The sequence below is a fragment of the Phanerochaete carnosa genome (genome assembly GCF_000300595.1).
Source record: "Phanerochaete carnosa HHB-10118-sp unplaced genomic scaffold PHACAscaffold_10, whole genome shotgun sequence".
Classification (NCBI taxonomy): domain Eukaryota; kingdom Fungi; phylum Basidiomycota; class Agaricomycetes; order Polyporales; family Phanerochaetaceae; genus Phanerochaete; species Phanerochaete carnosa.
This window is the reverse complement of record NW_006767637.1, coordinates 13,475-27,752: the sequence shown is the minus strand read 5'-3', so window position 1 is coordinate 27,752 and position 14,278 is coordinate 13,475. Positions and strand designations below refer to the sequence as shown.

General features: G+C 53.9%; 5 protein-coding genes across 5 annotated transcripts; 2 read left to right on the top strand and 3 right to left on the bottom strand.

Moving 5' to 3' along the window:
- Positions 1-1,620: 1,620 nt before the first annotated feature.
- On the bottom strand, positions 1,621-2,433 carry PHACADRAFT_212777 (uncharacterized protein; the record flags this gene model as incomplete). Its single annotated transcript, XM_007399951.1, has 4 exons — positions 2,195-2,433; positions 2,104-2,142; positions 1,752-2,049; positions 1,621-1,693 (listed from the first exon to the last, which is right to left on the bottom strand). Exons 1-4 carry the CDS (start codon positions 2,397-2,399, stop codon positions 1,621-1,623), a joined length of 615 nt encoding a protein of 204 aa, XP_007400013.1. The 5' UTR covers positions 2,400-2,433.
- Positions 2,434-2,570: 137 nt separating this feature from the next.
- Positions 2,571-3,028, top strand: PHACADRAFT_212776 (uncharacterized protein; the record flags this gene model as incomplete). Its single annotated transcript, XM_007399950.1, has 2 exons — positions 2,571-2,587; positions 2,711-3,028. The coding sequence occupies 2 exons, from the start codon at positions 2,571-2,573 to the stop codon at positions 2,988-2,990; spliced, it is 297 nt and encodes a 98-aa protein (XP_007400012.1). The 3' UTR covers positions 2,991-3,028.
- Positions 3,029-5,326: 2,298 nt separating this feature from the next.
- PHACADRAFT_262717 (uncharacterized protein) lies at positions 5,327-7,000 on the top strand. The gene is made up of 5 exons (XM_007399949.1): positions 5,327-5,635; positions 5,696-5,963; positions 6,013-6,051; positions 6,107-6,404; positions 6,461-7,000. Exons 2-5 carry the CDS (start codon positions 5,741-5,743, stop codon positions 6,819-6,821), a joined length of 921 nt encoding a protein of 306 aa, XP_007400011.1. The 5' UTR covers positions 5,327-5,635; positions 5,696-5,740; the 3' UTR covers positions 6,822-7,000.
- A 160-nt stretch (positions 7,001-7,160) lies between these two features.
- On the bottom strand, positions 7,161-9,762 carry PHACADRAFT_262714 (uncharacterized protein; the record flags this gene model as incomplete). Its single annotated transcript, XM_007399948.1, has 5 exons — positions 7,161-7,755; positions 7,817-8,256; positions 8,307-8,653; positions 8,709-9,677; positions 9,731-9,762. Coding segments are annotated over 5 exons (2,248 nt in total), but the record flags the coding sequence as incomplete, so codon positions are not given.
- Positions 9,763-10,045: 283 nt separating this feature from the next.
- PHACADRAFT_262713 (glycoside hydrolase family 3 protein) lies at positions 10,046-13,162 on the bottom strand. The gene is given in 5 exon segments (XM_007399947.1): positions 10,046-10,834; positions 10,888-11,434; positions 11,485-12,293; positions 12,346-12,754; positions 12,770-13,162. 4 exon segments carry the CDS (start codon positions 12,601-12,603, stop codon positions 10,154-10,156), a joined length of 2,295 nt encoding a protein of 764 aa, XP_007400009.1. The 5' UTR covers positions 12,604-12,754; positions 12,770-13,162; the 3' UTR covers positions 10,046-10,153.
- Positions 13,163-14,278: the final 1,116 nt, after the last annotated feature.

Here is a 14,278-nt window from a genome sequence, read left to right as displayed (position 1 = left end):
GTGCGAACAGCTCGTGTGATCCAACATAACAATCCGGGTTCAGCCGCTGCTTGTGTTGAAATTCTTTAGAAGGACAGTCTATGGAGTGTCGTTGTCATGATAATGGCGTTTATATGTAGAGTATGAGCGCGTACCATATTCAACATGGGAGGCCTATGCTTACTACTTGACATAAGAGCAATGTCGATGATACAACAAGCATAAAACGGGCAAAATATGAGACAAAAGAGAAAGGGAGGCCGCTTAAGGGCGCGATTCCTGCCTGTAGGGACCATTTCTTGGGCCTTGAGGTTGGTTTTATCCAGGAGTTTGAAGCAGCGACCAATACCCAAGACTACAGGGCTTGCTCCGCGCAAGCATCAGAACAAACAAGCGCAGGGAGGAAACGGCGCATGATACTCACCTAACACTTTATGCCCACTTCATGCAGACCAGCACAAGCTAACGCTGCTCTCCCCTCGTTGCATCGCAGGAGCTTATCTCCAAGCATCGTAGTGGCTTGGATGCGCGAGTCTTCTCAAAAGCAAGGTTGTTAATCGAGTGAAAAAGTGATATATCCCGGATTCAGAAGTTAACATAGGTAGTGGAGTAGCCCATAGAGCGAGGGAAGAGGCAGCGAGGTGTATATTAAGAGGAAAGTAAGGTCGTGGGAATGGAGTATTCGCTTTAGGTGCCCGAACCTTTGTGGCGTCATGTACCCCTAACCCTGATTTCATCAACCCGACTTTGTCCGACGTGGACTTGGCCTAAGTTTGATTGGAGCCCCTCCGTATCGTCATGTGGGTGGTGCTAGCTGTGAGGCAGAATACTCTTATACATCTGCAGTTGGTAATACTTCTTGTGTGGCAAGATACGACCAGCCGATGTTCCGCTCCGTACTATAGGATGTAACTTTTCGGCCTCCGGTCTTCATAACAAGCAAGCCCTCCGTAGCTGGGAATCAGGTCGGCGATACGCATACTAAGCAACCGTTCTCACTAATCCATGCGCTTGTTATCAGATGGTAAGCCAGCGGAACAAGCGACCGCACGTCCTGTGTACTCACCCATAAGGAACATGTCGGTAGTATCGAGCTCGCGAATGGCAGCCACTGTCCCACGCACTGCAGTCTTCATTCTGGCTGATTCGCGCCTGTTATGCCTGTATGAGCTCGTGATGCGGCAAGAAAATCATATTAGAGCATCTGCCCTAGACCAGCGTTCCGAGGCACTTTCCTCCGATCGGCGGCGGCTTTCATCAGCTCATCACCCGCTCGCAGGTGGCTCGCCCGTCGCTGCAGGCACAAGCGCCCCTAATTAGCCTTGTGGCGCTTCGAGTGCGTTGATCCATGTGGTTTTCGTTCCGCGCAATCAAATGCTGATATTTCCTCTCTATTCTTTAACAGAAGTAGTGAGATATGTGCGCCACATCAGCTTGGGCGGATGCGCAAAGCGGGACCGACGGGTTTCGCCAGATTGTAAATCTCTGGACCATGTGTACGCTGTGCCAAAGCTTGGTCTCGTCTCAACGCACAGCTTCGATTGTGGATGGTCGATGCCATTCAGACGCATGGAGTCTTTATCTTCTCCAGACGGTTATGTTTGAGACCCGCAACATTCTGGGAGTACCTCTTCCACACGCTCACCCGTCGTCATTGTCCGGATCGCTCTGACGCGCGTCCAGCGTGCTGGTCTCGTTCCAGAAGGGGACCGTGCTGCAGGCGCATACTAAGTCAGCATTAGATGTTTTGAAGGGCAAGATGAAGGACGCACCGGGACCGGAGCCTCTGGGTGTTGCCATCATTGTAGTAGTGCACAGTGTGGTTCAAGCCCTGGTGCGGGACGTGCCCGACATAGTGCCACTGGCCAGCCTCGAGCGTAGTGCGCAGGAAATCGACCAATCGAGGGATGCCGGGAGTGGGCGAGTAGACAAGATACGGGGCGCTCTCGTCTACGGTGTCAGCGCGATCTTGGAACTTGTAGGCGGCGAAGAAGAAGGTGAACAAGGAGTAGGCGGCGCCGATGGCACAGGTGTATATGTTGCCGGTACCGCAAGTTGCGTTGATGACAACTACGAGGGTATCTTTGATTAAATTCCGCGAGTAAGGGCGGGGATTGTACTTACAAGCATTCTTGACGATGACGGCCATGAGAAGAGACTGATCTGTAGCAAATCACGGTTAGACAGTGGAGGGCGGGACGGAGGGTGTACCCACTGTTCCTATACGTCCAGCCAGCACGGCGAACGAGCTCTGCGTCATGCGGAGCCATTACGTCCGTGCCTCTGTTATACTCGAAGACCTTCGCTTCGCGCGCAACGACATTGACCTCGCGGCGGGCGACATCGATGGAAAGCGCGGCCGCCGTGCTCGTGAAGGCAAGGAGGGCACCGAGGATAAGGAAGCGAGTGGGGAAGTGCATAATGCTGACTGTTGGAGGAATGCGTTGGAACCCTGCTACTCGTCTCTGCCTCCCCATTCACTTTATATACTCGGCCTCGATATCGGGAGCTTCTGTAGACGCATCCCAGAGCGCCAGTACTTCGCTCTGTACCGACTCTGACCTCGCCGGCCTTCGGTCGGGAGTTCCTAGATGACATATACAAACCCGTAGAGTCCTCGCATACAGTGCCCCTGACTGTCTACAGTGCCACAATACGTTATCCCGGCCGTGGAGGCGCGGCATCGGTTGAAGAAAAGCCATCCGGCTTAGTGAGCCGGCGAATTCTGCAGCGGTGAAGTCATCGGCGACTACAGCTGGATCTCCGACAACGAGGGTCCATACGATGCGTTCGGCAGCACGTCGGACGGCACGAGCTTCTTTGCGTCAAATGCCGGCGGGTACGCGATCAGCGAGACGGGCATTGCATCCTGTGCTGCCTTCCAGGACGCGGACGGCACGCTCGACAACGGGCTCCTCACTTACGGCTGGAACGGCCAGGAGTACCAGTGGACCGAGCCCGGAGAGGAGGAGGCTGCGTACAACGACTGCACCTCCCAGCTCGGTCTTTGAGAGCCGGTTGGTGGTAGAAACTCGATTTTAAGAACACCTGTTATTGACATCCTTCCTGCTCATAGTGTCGATGATATGGATATGTTCGATGGTGATATAGCTCGCAGATTAAATTCACGACGATATATGTCCGGAATTATATGTAAAGTAAACCGCTCCCCTCCGCGTCCTAGAACGAATACTAGTATCACCTGTAGCATGCAACGAGACTATGGGACTGTCACCAGCTCTCTGGCGCGAGTGCAATACCAGAAAGTTCGAGGAGATGGCTGGCAGTTCTGAGAGCGAGAAGAGTGTCGTGGGAACGGGTTCCCCGCCGCGGAGAATTAGACCTTTGTGGCGTTGACTTCAGCCCTATCCCCATTACCCTGATTCTTTGTCTCCCCCCCCGCTCAAGGATTTTCGTTCTCTGAACAACATATTTGCCACGGTGTCTTCAAGGTGCTAGTCACTGTAAGTCCGGTATTGCGTCAGCCACATCTTACACCTTTGTTTAATCCGCGTGCTATATCAATTTTATGCCTCCGCTGTTGTAGAGTTAGTGGCAAGTCACTTTCTACACTTCCAGATAGTGTCGTCCATACCAACCTCGCACCTGCGGCATGCTGCGCAGATCATACTGTGCCCTTACGGGCGACGGGTGTGACATGTGGCAATTGGCACAGTCCGGGGGGGGGGGGCGAGTTTGACGGTGACCATCGATCAAGAATACGGCGGTCAAACGGCGGCGGTGGGCCAGGCGCGACCCCACAGAGCGGCAACACAAATAAGAATAGCCCCACAGGAGGCGTAAGTAGGTTTCTTCTCGTACATCTTGCGCTGCAAGCCCAAAGTACTCAGAGATTTTAGCAGAAGGCAGTGGTACTCATTGTGACGATGTGATCGCCGCCGCTCCCAAAAGCGGCGGTCCGGGGCCGTGTGAAGCGTGACGTCTTATTTTGGGCAAAACACAGGTGCGGGATACAGCAACACGGGAAGCTTGAATGCGATGTCAGGTTCGTCTACAACCACCGGGCGGCGAAGGAAGCCTGTGCGACTCTCCACAGTATACTTGCCGGCATTCGCTGCTCATAGCTGCATTCTCAGCATGGTGGGTATCTCCGCGTGCGCAACATTCAAGGATGGCTAAAACGTACGTACTCTAGAGCAATCTGGTGCCACTGGGGTCGTTCTCTAAAGTGAACTCAAGCTTGGGCTGCACATCAAATATCGTGCGTCTATAGTACAGTCAAATACAGAACGAGCACGTCACAGTGGACATGCCGCATGTAATCGATGGTCAATCTGTATTTCGTTGAATACAGCAGGGAAACATCAGGTGCCAGCGTCGGTACTCTCGGGAGTTAGAGCTGTCAGCTCGGCCCGCAACAGCTGGACGCCGCTGAATTGATATCTTGTTCGAAATCTTCTGGATGTGATCATGATGATTGGCCGCACTCGGGATCGTCATGCTCTCATTTGGCACACGCTGCTAACACTCCGCGCGCCGATGTGCTGTCGCCAAGTTCACACTGCGATGCTTTGCAAGCGAAACCGCATTTCGGCCGAATGCTGTCCCAAGTAAGGAGGCGCACCGTCTGAAGTAGTCTAGTACCACGAACTACGACATAGCATAACAAGCAGGCGTTCCAACGAAGCCATTGTTTTGTCAAGAAAAGCATACGTGACCAATCTGTGACTAAGCTCGGTCTCCGGGAACAAGGTCGAATCCGGACGTCGAACGTCGGCGACACTCAATGGCTCCCCCGATCTATCCGAATCATAAAGCAGCATGTGTATGGCTGATACGCGCGTGTACGGAAGCAGACAACTCCGGTACGAGGAACGACACAGTGAGCATGCTGAACTTGATGATTCACGGATATGAGCGGCCTGTACGCCATTGAATGCGGGAGTGGTGGCGGGCTTTTCAGGAACTTCATGTGCCACCCTCGGGAGTCACGACGCCCCCGATCGTCACGCGGCGTTCGTACCCTGCACGCCGGTGTACGCTAGGCTGCCATTACCCGTAGACGATTATATTTTGTAAATCCGGAAACTCACTCGTACCGCACATGAGCGCACTGGTCGCTCAGATGCGAATGCCTTCAAATGTTGCCCGTCTAGGTCTGTCAAAGTAGCAGCGGGCGTCCGGAGCAAGCCGCTAAACCAAGAGCGAATAAGTAGTAGGCCAGGGCTGGTGCCACCAAGATCTTGGCGCGGATGATGTTCTCCCCGGCCCCGCCCGTATTTGCTTGGCAGCGATAATTGTCTCGTTCTGTACGCGTCAACTGTTGACTCCCGGGGTCAATGTCTCGACCGGCTCTCTTCGGGGCTTTAGGTAAGTAGCGCCATGAAAAATGACATGCCGAGCCACCCTTACGAGAACCGCGACGCCCTGAGCCTGAGCCTGACTCAAGCTACCACTCTGCCTGGAATTACCGCGCTGTAATTGCACTCAATGTGAGTGCAAGTCCTGCTATGTCAGTTAACGACACAGGCAGACAGTCATGCAACAATGTCGTGCTCGCCGTCCCAATTGCTCCAGATGACCCCCGCCACAGGCACCCCATCACACCACCGAAGGGCCTGCAGTGCGCCGGACGCTCCGCACGAACAAAGAGACGCTGCACCCACCGCGCGATGAAAAACACGGATACTGAACTGTGAGCGCAAACGGCACAGTATAAAGAGAGCAGTCATTTAACGTAGTTCAAAACAAGCAGTGCCTGCGACTTACTAGACCTCGCACACCCTTGCCTTCCATCACGATGCGCTTCCCCACCGGGTTCCTCCTCCTCGCCTCCATGATCGCATTTGCGACTCAAGTCCTCGCACTCTCCATCCGTGTGGATGCCGTCGACGTCGCAGCCCGCGAACTCACTGCGAGCTCTGTCAAGAAAGAAGTGGTGTCGTTCAGCCACGTTGGTAGCGAGGTCATGGCCCCGCACGATGTCGAGCTCGTCAGGCGTGTCGGCTGGACTTACAGAAACAGTCAGCGTCCTCCTCTCTGTGTCTCGTCAAACCGCTGACTCCCGCGCAGACCAGACGCTGCTGCTCGCTGTCATTGCGAAGAACGCATGTGAGTACGCCGCGTCACGTCGTGTGGGACGGACTCGCTGATTGCTCACGCCTAGTCATCATCAATGCCACTTGCGGGAGTGGGAACATTGTTACCTGCGCCATCGGGGCGACATACTCGGTCCTTACATTCTTTTTTGCTGCGTGGAAGTGGCAGGACCGCGACGACAGCGCCGAAGGGGAGAATCCGTACTTCATCGTCGGCCCCGCTCCGGGCAAGACCCTCCGTCAGAGGCTCACGACCGAGCTCGCAGCGGGTCAGTGGCACTATGTTGGCCACGTCCACCATCAGGGCGTGAATCACACGGTACACTACCTGAACAATGGTGACGGTGTGCACCAGCTCCGTGCGACGTACGTAGTAGCCTCATTCTTCTCCGTTAGCAATTACTGACCTACCGTCTCCACAGCACCGTGCCCTTCTGGAATGAGACCACGGCCAGCGGTGCACTTGACAAGCGGCAGAACGACGAGGACAACGACGGCGGCTTCGTTGCGGACTATTACTGGAACAGTGACAACGAGGGCCCGTACGATGCATTCGGCAGTACGTCGGACGGCACGAGCTACTTTGCGGCGAACGCAGGCGGGTATATGGTCAACACCGCGCAGGCGGTCTCGGCGTGCGCCGGCTTTACGGACGGGTCAGGCGCGCTCGACAACGGGATTCTCGCGTATGGTTGGAACAACCAACCGTATGAGTGGGAGGACGGACAAATGGGCGCAGAGTTTGGGATCTGCCAGAATGAGCTTGGCGACGGGCCACAGTGAGGCGAAGACTTCTGCATGGCGGAAAGTAACAGCATAACTAGAGGCAAATGTATAGGGCAGCAAGCTCAAATTTGGGAAGAGTCAACGCAGAAGATGGTGCTATGCTCGGAGCTCGATCATTATAATGCTAGTCAGATCTTGGCTGAATTTTATGAAGAATAGGTCATTAGTGTATCGTTACGATGTTAGTGCGGCCAAGTAGAGTGAAAACCTCACCCGCACATCTGCATTCAGCGCGACTGCGCCGCCATCCTTAGCGTCGCGATTTCATGGGCCGCGAGGCGTTGTTATCTCCCCGAAACCAATACTTATCATGAGCGGGTACGGAATCTTCGCGAGGGTCCATCAGATGATAAGTTTGTACAGAGTACTATACACTTCTCCTACATTTTGGTTCGACGTGCAATCACTGAGAGTACAGTTGTAGTTGTTCTAGTGTATCTTGAGGCCCACAGCCTCTTTTTAAACCCATGCTTACAGCACCTTTTCGACCAGGCCAACACCTTCTTTCTCAAGGATCTCGCGGATGGGGTCACAGATCTCCTTCGTGTACGGCGCGAGAACACCTGGGGTGCTGATGACCCCGTCGAGGACGAGTTGAGTTGCAATACCGCATGGGAGGCCAACGGTGAGCGCCATCGCGGAGTAGCCGTCGGGGACACCGTACGCCTCAAGCGTAGAGGTCAAAGTGTCGACCTTACCGTCCGCCCACTCGACAATGAACTTGTGCTGGAGCATGACGAGGTCGCGCTCGCCGCGCTCGTACTGCATCAGCGCCTCGAGGCGCGCACAGAGCGTATCAAGCAAGTTGCCTTGGCGTGGCTTAACCTTTTCAGACGAGAACATGCCGATCCAGCGCAGACCGGAGATGATACGTGTCGCCTCGGACTCTTCAGGAAAGACGCACTTCTCTTTGATGCGCGAAACGAGCGTGCTAACGATGAGGAAAAGCGTGAGTCGACGCGAATGAAAATAACGCGAGTCCGATACCGTACCTCTCCTGAGCATCGGCAGCGCCAATGGTCCTTTGAGTAACTTCTGCCCAGCTCAAACTCTCGTTAAGCCATTCCTTGGGAGTAGCATCCAACCAGCCAAGCTGAACGAGCGCCTTGATGAACTCGGGGAAGCCTTGGTAACGAAGCGTGCCACGTATGACCGTTTCGGCCTCGGGGATACGGTAGAACTCGCGGAAAGGGACAGAGTTGCGGTTCGGATACGCGACAAAAGCGAAGGCAGGGGAGATATAGTAGGGCTTGGCGTACTTCATGAGCTCTTTGCCATCGATGTCTTGCTGCTGACCGCTGTGAAGGAACGATGCACTGTTGAGCAGCGCAAGCAAGACGCCGCGTGACGACCAGGAAAACTTGTAGCCTAGTGGATTGCCCGAGCATTCGGGCGCCGGGAGACCACCACAATATGACAAGAACTCCTTGATCTGGAACACTCCTTAGATAAGATAACCAAATCGATTGACGCGGGACTTACCTTGCCACCCTTGGCGTGAACTTCATCAATGGTCTTAACGGCATAGAGGTGGTCAATACCGGGATCGAGACCAATCTCGTTCATTATGACAATGCCGGCCTCCTTAGCACTAGCGTCAAGCTCGCGCATAGCAGGACTGACATAACTGGTGGTCACAACGTGTGTCTTGCCTTTAATGGCGGCCTTGATGACGTCGGCATGATGGGTGTAAGGGATGAGCGAGATAACAAGGTCGTGCTCAGCGACAGTCTTTTCGAGCGCAGCGGTATCAGCGACATCGAGCGATATTGCTGACGCATTGCGGAGGTCAGCGACAAACTCTCGAGCCGTCTTGAGTGTGCGGCAAGCTATAAAGCATCAATGAGCTATAGCAGAGTGCTGATCAAATAGCACAGTACGTACCAACTGTCAGGTGATTAGAGGAATCGCGAACGATATATTCAGCTGCGGGCTTGGCAACGAAGCCGCTACCGAGAAGAAGGACCTTTTTCGTGGGCTTGCTCGAGCTCACAGCGGAGCCGTAGATAGGGCGTACATCCTTGTCCTCCTCAAGGAACGCGCGACTGAACTCAGGCAGGACAAAGGCAGCGCGATGGACTTTATCATTGTAGTAACGAGTCGGAGAAACCTGGCGAAGAGGTTCACGCATACTGCGGCCGCTCTCCTTGGAGCAAATGAGGAAGCCAATTTGACCAGACGGGTAGGTGGGGATCGTCGTATAGGCGTATTCGGCGACAGGGAAAATCTTGCCAACAGTGGCAACCAGCTCCTTGATGAGATCCAGGTGAATCCAGAGACATTCTGCTTGGGTCGCGATATGACCACCAGGAGCAAGCGCGCCGTGCAACAGCTCGAAGTACGGCTTCTGGAACAGCGACTCCGCAGGTCCAACAGGATCCGACGAGTCCGTGATGATGACGTCGTACGTGGACGTGTTGTCCGCAAGGAATTTGAACCCATCGCCAATGTGGATCGTAACCCGTGCATCGTCCAGAAGTGCAGACATGTGGGGAAGGAACTGACGAGAAACACGTACGACAGCCTCGTCGATGTCGCATAACACTACATTCTTTACGCTCGCATGCTTCAAGACCTCACGAACCACGCCTCCGTCGCCTCCACCGATGACCAGGACCTTCTCGGGGTTCGGGTGACTAGCGAGTGGGAGATGGGCGATCATCTCCTGGTAGGAGAACTCGTCTCGCTCGGTGCACTGGATGACACCATCGAGGACGAGAACATTGCCGTATGTTTCAGATTCGAAGACGAGGACGTCCTGGTAGAGGGACTTTTCGACGTGAAGGATCTTGCGGACCTTGAGGGTCATGGCCTGACCTGGCCATTGCGACGAGATTTCACGGAACCAGCCGTCTAAGAACGAAAACTGAGATCAAGTTGACATTTTCTTGTTTAGGATGACGTACCTCGAATGGACGGGTGAGTGAGGACAGTCATGGCAGAGGGTTGAGAACAAGACTGACTTATTCCAAAATTCTGCTTCTCGAGATGTAGCGCCCAATTTATAGACCTTACTTACTCAAGGTTAACGGCGGTAAGCGAGAAGTCTTATCATTGCCCAATCGACTATTTACTTAGCTTTCAACTTAAATCTTATGGAGAGCTTACGGGTGTTTATTGTCGTTCAACTGCTTATCACGTTGATCAGCGAGACGAGACACCCTTGGAGTCCGACGGACGCACGGCCCTGCTTAGGTACACACTAGTAGATACAGAACAGCACCAACTTCATTTGAGCAGAGCTATGCTCGCTTCGGCAATGGAGATACATGAACGGACGTCCTCGTGTTAGCGAACAAAAGTACGTGTAAAATACAGAGATACTACGCTCAGCTTGGCTGAGGCCAAGTCGTGATCTGCGCTCGCTCGCCCGTGAGCTCGAAGGAATGCACGATGTCTCCTGTAGTATCCACCCAAATGTTGTACCTCCCCGGGTAGAGTGCGCTGTCCCCGTTCTCGTCAATTCGCGCGATCGAGCCAAGCGTAACCTTCAGCTCTGCCGTCTCTGTCTGGCCGGGAGCGATACCCTTGACGCGCGTGTACGATACAAGCTGCTTCAAGGGTGCAGGCTGCGGGCCCGCGGTCGTGTTCGAGAATAACAGCGCGACGTAATCTGATCCGACTTTGCCTGTGTTCTTGACGTTGACGCGGAAGGTGAAGAGCGGGGCGAGATTAGTGAAGGAGACGCCGGCCGTATTGGCCTCTGAGACGAGGGTACTGATGGCGAAGCTCGACGGCGGAGTAGGCGCCCAGTCGAGAGAGAATGTAGTATAGTGGAGCCCGAAACCGAATCCGAAGATGGGCGTGCCGGTGAACCACTTATAAGTGCGCCCTGGCGACGTGCCATTCGGACGGAGAGCCATGTCGGTCATCGGAATCTCGTTGACATAGTCGGCCGGGTATTGGGTAATTGGCAGACGTCCAGCTGGGGCGATCTTGCCCGTGAGGATATTGACGATGGCAGCGCCTCCGCTCTGGCCTGGATATCCACCCCATATGAGAGCGTTCACCTGGTCATCTCGTGAGAAACTTCGCAAATAGATATTGGGCACAGCCAGCTCACCGCCTTGTTCGACTTCAACGACGACGAGTCCACCTGGCCTCCACCCATCTGCAGCACAACGAATGGCTTCCCGACCGCTGCAAGCTGCGAGACGAGATCGAGCTGGTTCCCGGGCCAGGTGATGATCTCACGGTCGTTACCCTCAGACTCGATGGTCTCATCGATACCGCCGGCATATATTACAGCGTCGGCCACCTGCACAGCGGAGACAGCTGCGGCAAACCCGCTGTCGTCGGTGCTGTTGATAGCCGTCCCGTTGGCGAAGGTAACTTGGAAGCCGGCATCTTGAAGCGCCTGGAGCGGGCTGACGAGGAATGGCGCAATACCTTGGTAGTTCCCCTGCATTTGAGTTGTCGCATTCGCCCAAGGGCCGACGAGCGCGATGCGTTTAATGGCGCTGGACAAAGGGAGAGTACCATCGTTCTTCAGAAGGGTTACACCTTCTTCTGCCGCAGTCAGCGCAAGGGCTTGAGAGGAGGGAGTGTTGACGTCCGACCAGCCAAGCTGACGGAACGGCTGTTCCGCCGGTGAATCGAAGTATCCTAGCCTGGTGACATTAATAAACACGATACATACAGCATATGTCGAGGAGCCTACCTGACCAGCGACCTATACAATCGAATCATGGAGTTCTTGATGTCGTCTTCGGTGACAAGGTTCTGATCAACGGCATCGACGAGTGTTTGCGAGTATGTCGTGCCACAGTCGACGTCTGTGCCTGCTTTAAGCGCTACCGCCGAGGCGTTTACTAGCGTTGTCGTGTATTGGTGCGGACTGAATATGTTGGCGACCGCATCGCAATCAGAGGTGATCCAGCCATCGCCTAAACCAAAGTGACCGCGGATGATGTCCTGGAGGAGGTACGAGTTCGCGCATGACGGAATACCGTTGACGGCGTTATATGAACACATAACGCTTCCGACATGCGCATCGCGGACGCAGCTCTGGAAGGATGGTGTGTAGTACTCGGCAAGGTCCTGCGTCGAGATGATAGCGTTGAAGGCCATTCGACTGTTGCCCTCCCAGTTCTCGAGGTCGTAGCCAGCGAAGTGCTTGCAGTCCGCGATGACTTTGTAGTACGGATCCGGGGATAGTCCACCTTGGAGACCAGTCACAAGCTGATAGACGTACTGCGCGATATGGAACGGATCTTCGCCGGGCGTCTCCTGGCCGCGACCCCAGCGGGGGTCTTTAAATGGGTTGATATTAGGCGTGAAGAAGTCGAGGCCTGCGCGTCCTGCGTTGTTAAAAGCGCGGGCCTCCGTACTGATGACAGTCGCAATACTAGTTACGAGGTCGTCATCGAAGGTGGCACCAAGAATAATGGGCTGCGGGAACGAAGTCGCGGAGCTGAATGGTGAACCAGGTACTGAAAAATTGGTACCAGGACTCAGCGCGACGCCGTGCTGATAGCGCATATATCAGAGATAGAATAAGATGAAGGGAATGCAGATGTACCAATGCTTCGCTCCACCAATTGTACGGCGGTAGCCCTAGCCGAGGCACGCCTGGTGAAGCGTTGACCGTGTTGTTGACAAGCTCCTCGAGCGTCAACGCATCGACAAGAGCATTCGCACGGGATGTGGGATCCGCAGAAGGGTTACAAACGAGGTTGTCCTTCAGCGGTCCATTTACACAGTCGGGGAAGGCCGCGAGTGCAGCCCGAGACGCCGCAGCAAAGACGACCAGAATGCCCTTGTACGAAAATCGGGGCATCGTTGAGGGGGTCGAATTCAGGTATTCGAAAAGCATCGAGCTTAAATTTAGCTAAATAGCCATGTCGGCGTCCACGAGACGGCGGGCGGGACAGAAAGCGGGCCTACGGTACGACGGTAATGGTCATATGTACGCTTGGGGAGGGCGCAGGATTGACTGCCGTTTAGAAAGGCGCATGCCTTAGTAAGTAGTAAACGCACGCTACGAGGGTCTGGTAGGGTCTGGCAGGGTGGTGAACGTTTTGCAGGTGAATGGGACAATTATCTCCGTCGATGAGCTTCCTGTCTTGGCTCGTAACTCCTCGGCACGATGATTGATGTCAGTCACTCGAGCAATAGCTTTCGCCATACATGGTCTCCTGCGATCTAAACCCCATCAAGGAAGCAAGGTCAGCTGTAAGACAGGGTGACGATATGCAGGGCGGAGTCCTCAGACGAGGACAGTCACGAGGGCAGCAAGAAATGCACAGTCGTGGGTAGGCGGAAATACCAGCGAGTTTTGTAGGCGCCATCAGAATAACGAGAGTGCTGCCGCCTCTTCCTTCACGATGTCAGCAGGACGAAAGGGAACGGTCCGGAAGAGATGACGTCATGAGATAGTTAAATTCGCTACAGATCTTCCTACGAGGTTCATAGTAAGGTCAGTTCGACGAGTTGGATCTGCAGGTGCAATAGAAGGGGGGGATCGGGGTATCGTCGCGAGCTCCGGAGATCAGCACGCACTGTTTTGCCCCATGCAATCGAGTTCTCTCTGAGCTCCCCTCCAATCGTGACAGTAAGCACCAAGACTTCCACTACATGAGGCAGCCAGAACCTCCGAGTTATCGGTGCGTCGTTGCTCGCGTCGGGTAGGCGTAGGTTGTCGAGTAGCCATAGAGACAGTGGGCATGCGTGGAACACGAAGCGGACCGTATACGGTATTATGCAGCACAGACAGCAGCTAGCCTGGGCTGAGCCGCGTCATTGATGCGACTCGGAAGCATAATGCAAGGTCCATGGTGATCGTGCAGCGGGGTTGGCAAGGGAGAAGTAGCGTGAGAACGAGGTATCGTGTATGGCTACGACTTTGTGGCACTAACCTTAACCACAACCGGCTACTACAAAGCGACAAGTCATGATTGCACCTTCGCCTACCATTGGGCAGCCTGTATGCATAATTTCAGAAAGGGAGAATTCAGATAACACTACGGGCATGAGCTGGTTTCAGATCACCTGAAATGTCCTGGTCAAGCCATCAAAACTGTTTCATTTTCGAAGACTTAACCGGGGCTTTCTGGTGTCCCAAAATGATAGATTTGCTACCACTTTCGTAGCCATTTGCGGTGCAGGAAAATGATAAATTTTGTGTAGCCTGAAATGAACCTGAAATGACTCAATATGGCTACATTTCAGTACAGCAAAGAGTTCATGTTTCAGGAGACTTTGTGGCGCATTTCAGGACATCTGAAAGAACATATGTAGAAATCATTTCCGCCTCATGTTTGCAATGAGGAAAGGTCCGGGCAAGGAAAACTTTTGATGGTCCTGAAATTGCCATTTCTGATGGATTTTGAAGCTATTTTATGAGCTAGAAGATTTTTACCTGAGATAAGTCAGAAACGTCCTAGAAATGTACTATAAATTTGCCGTAAATGGTAATTTTAGAATCATTAAAAGTTTTCCTTGCCCGGACCTTT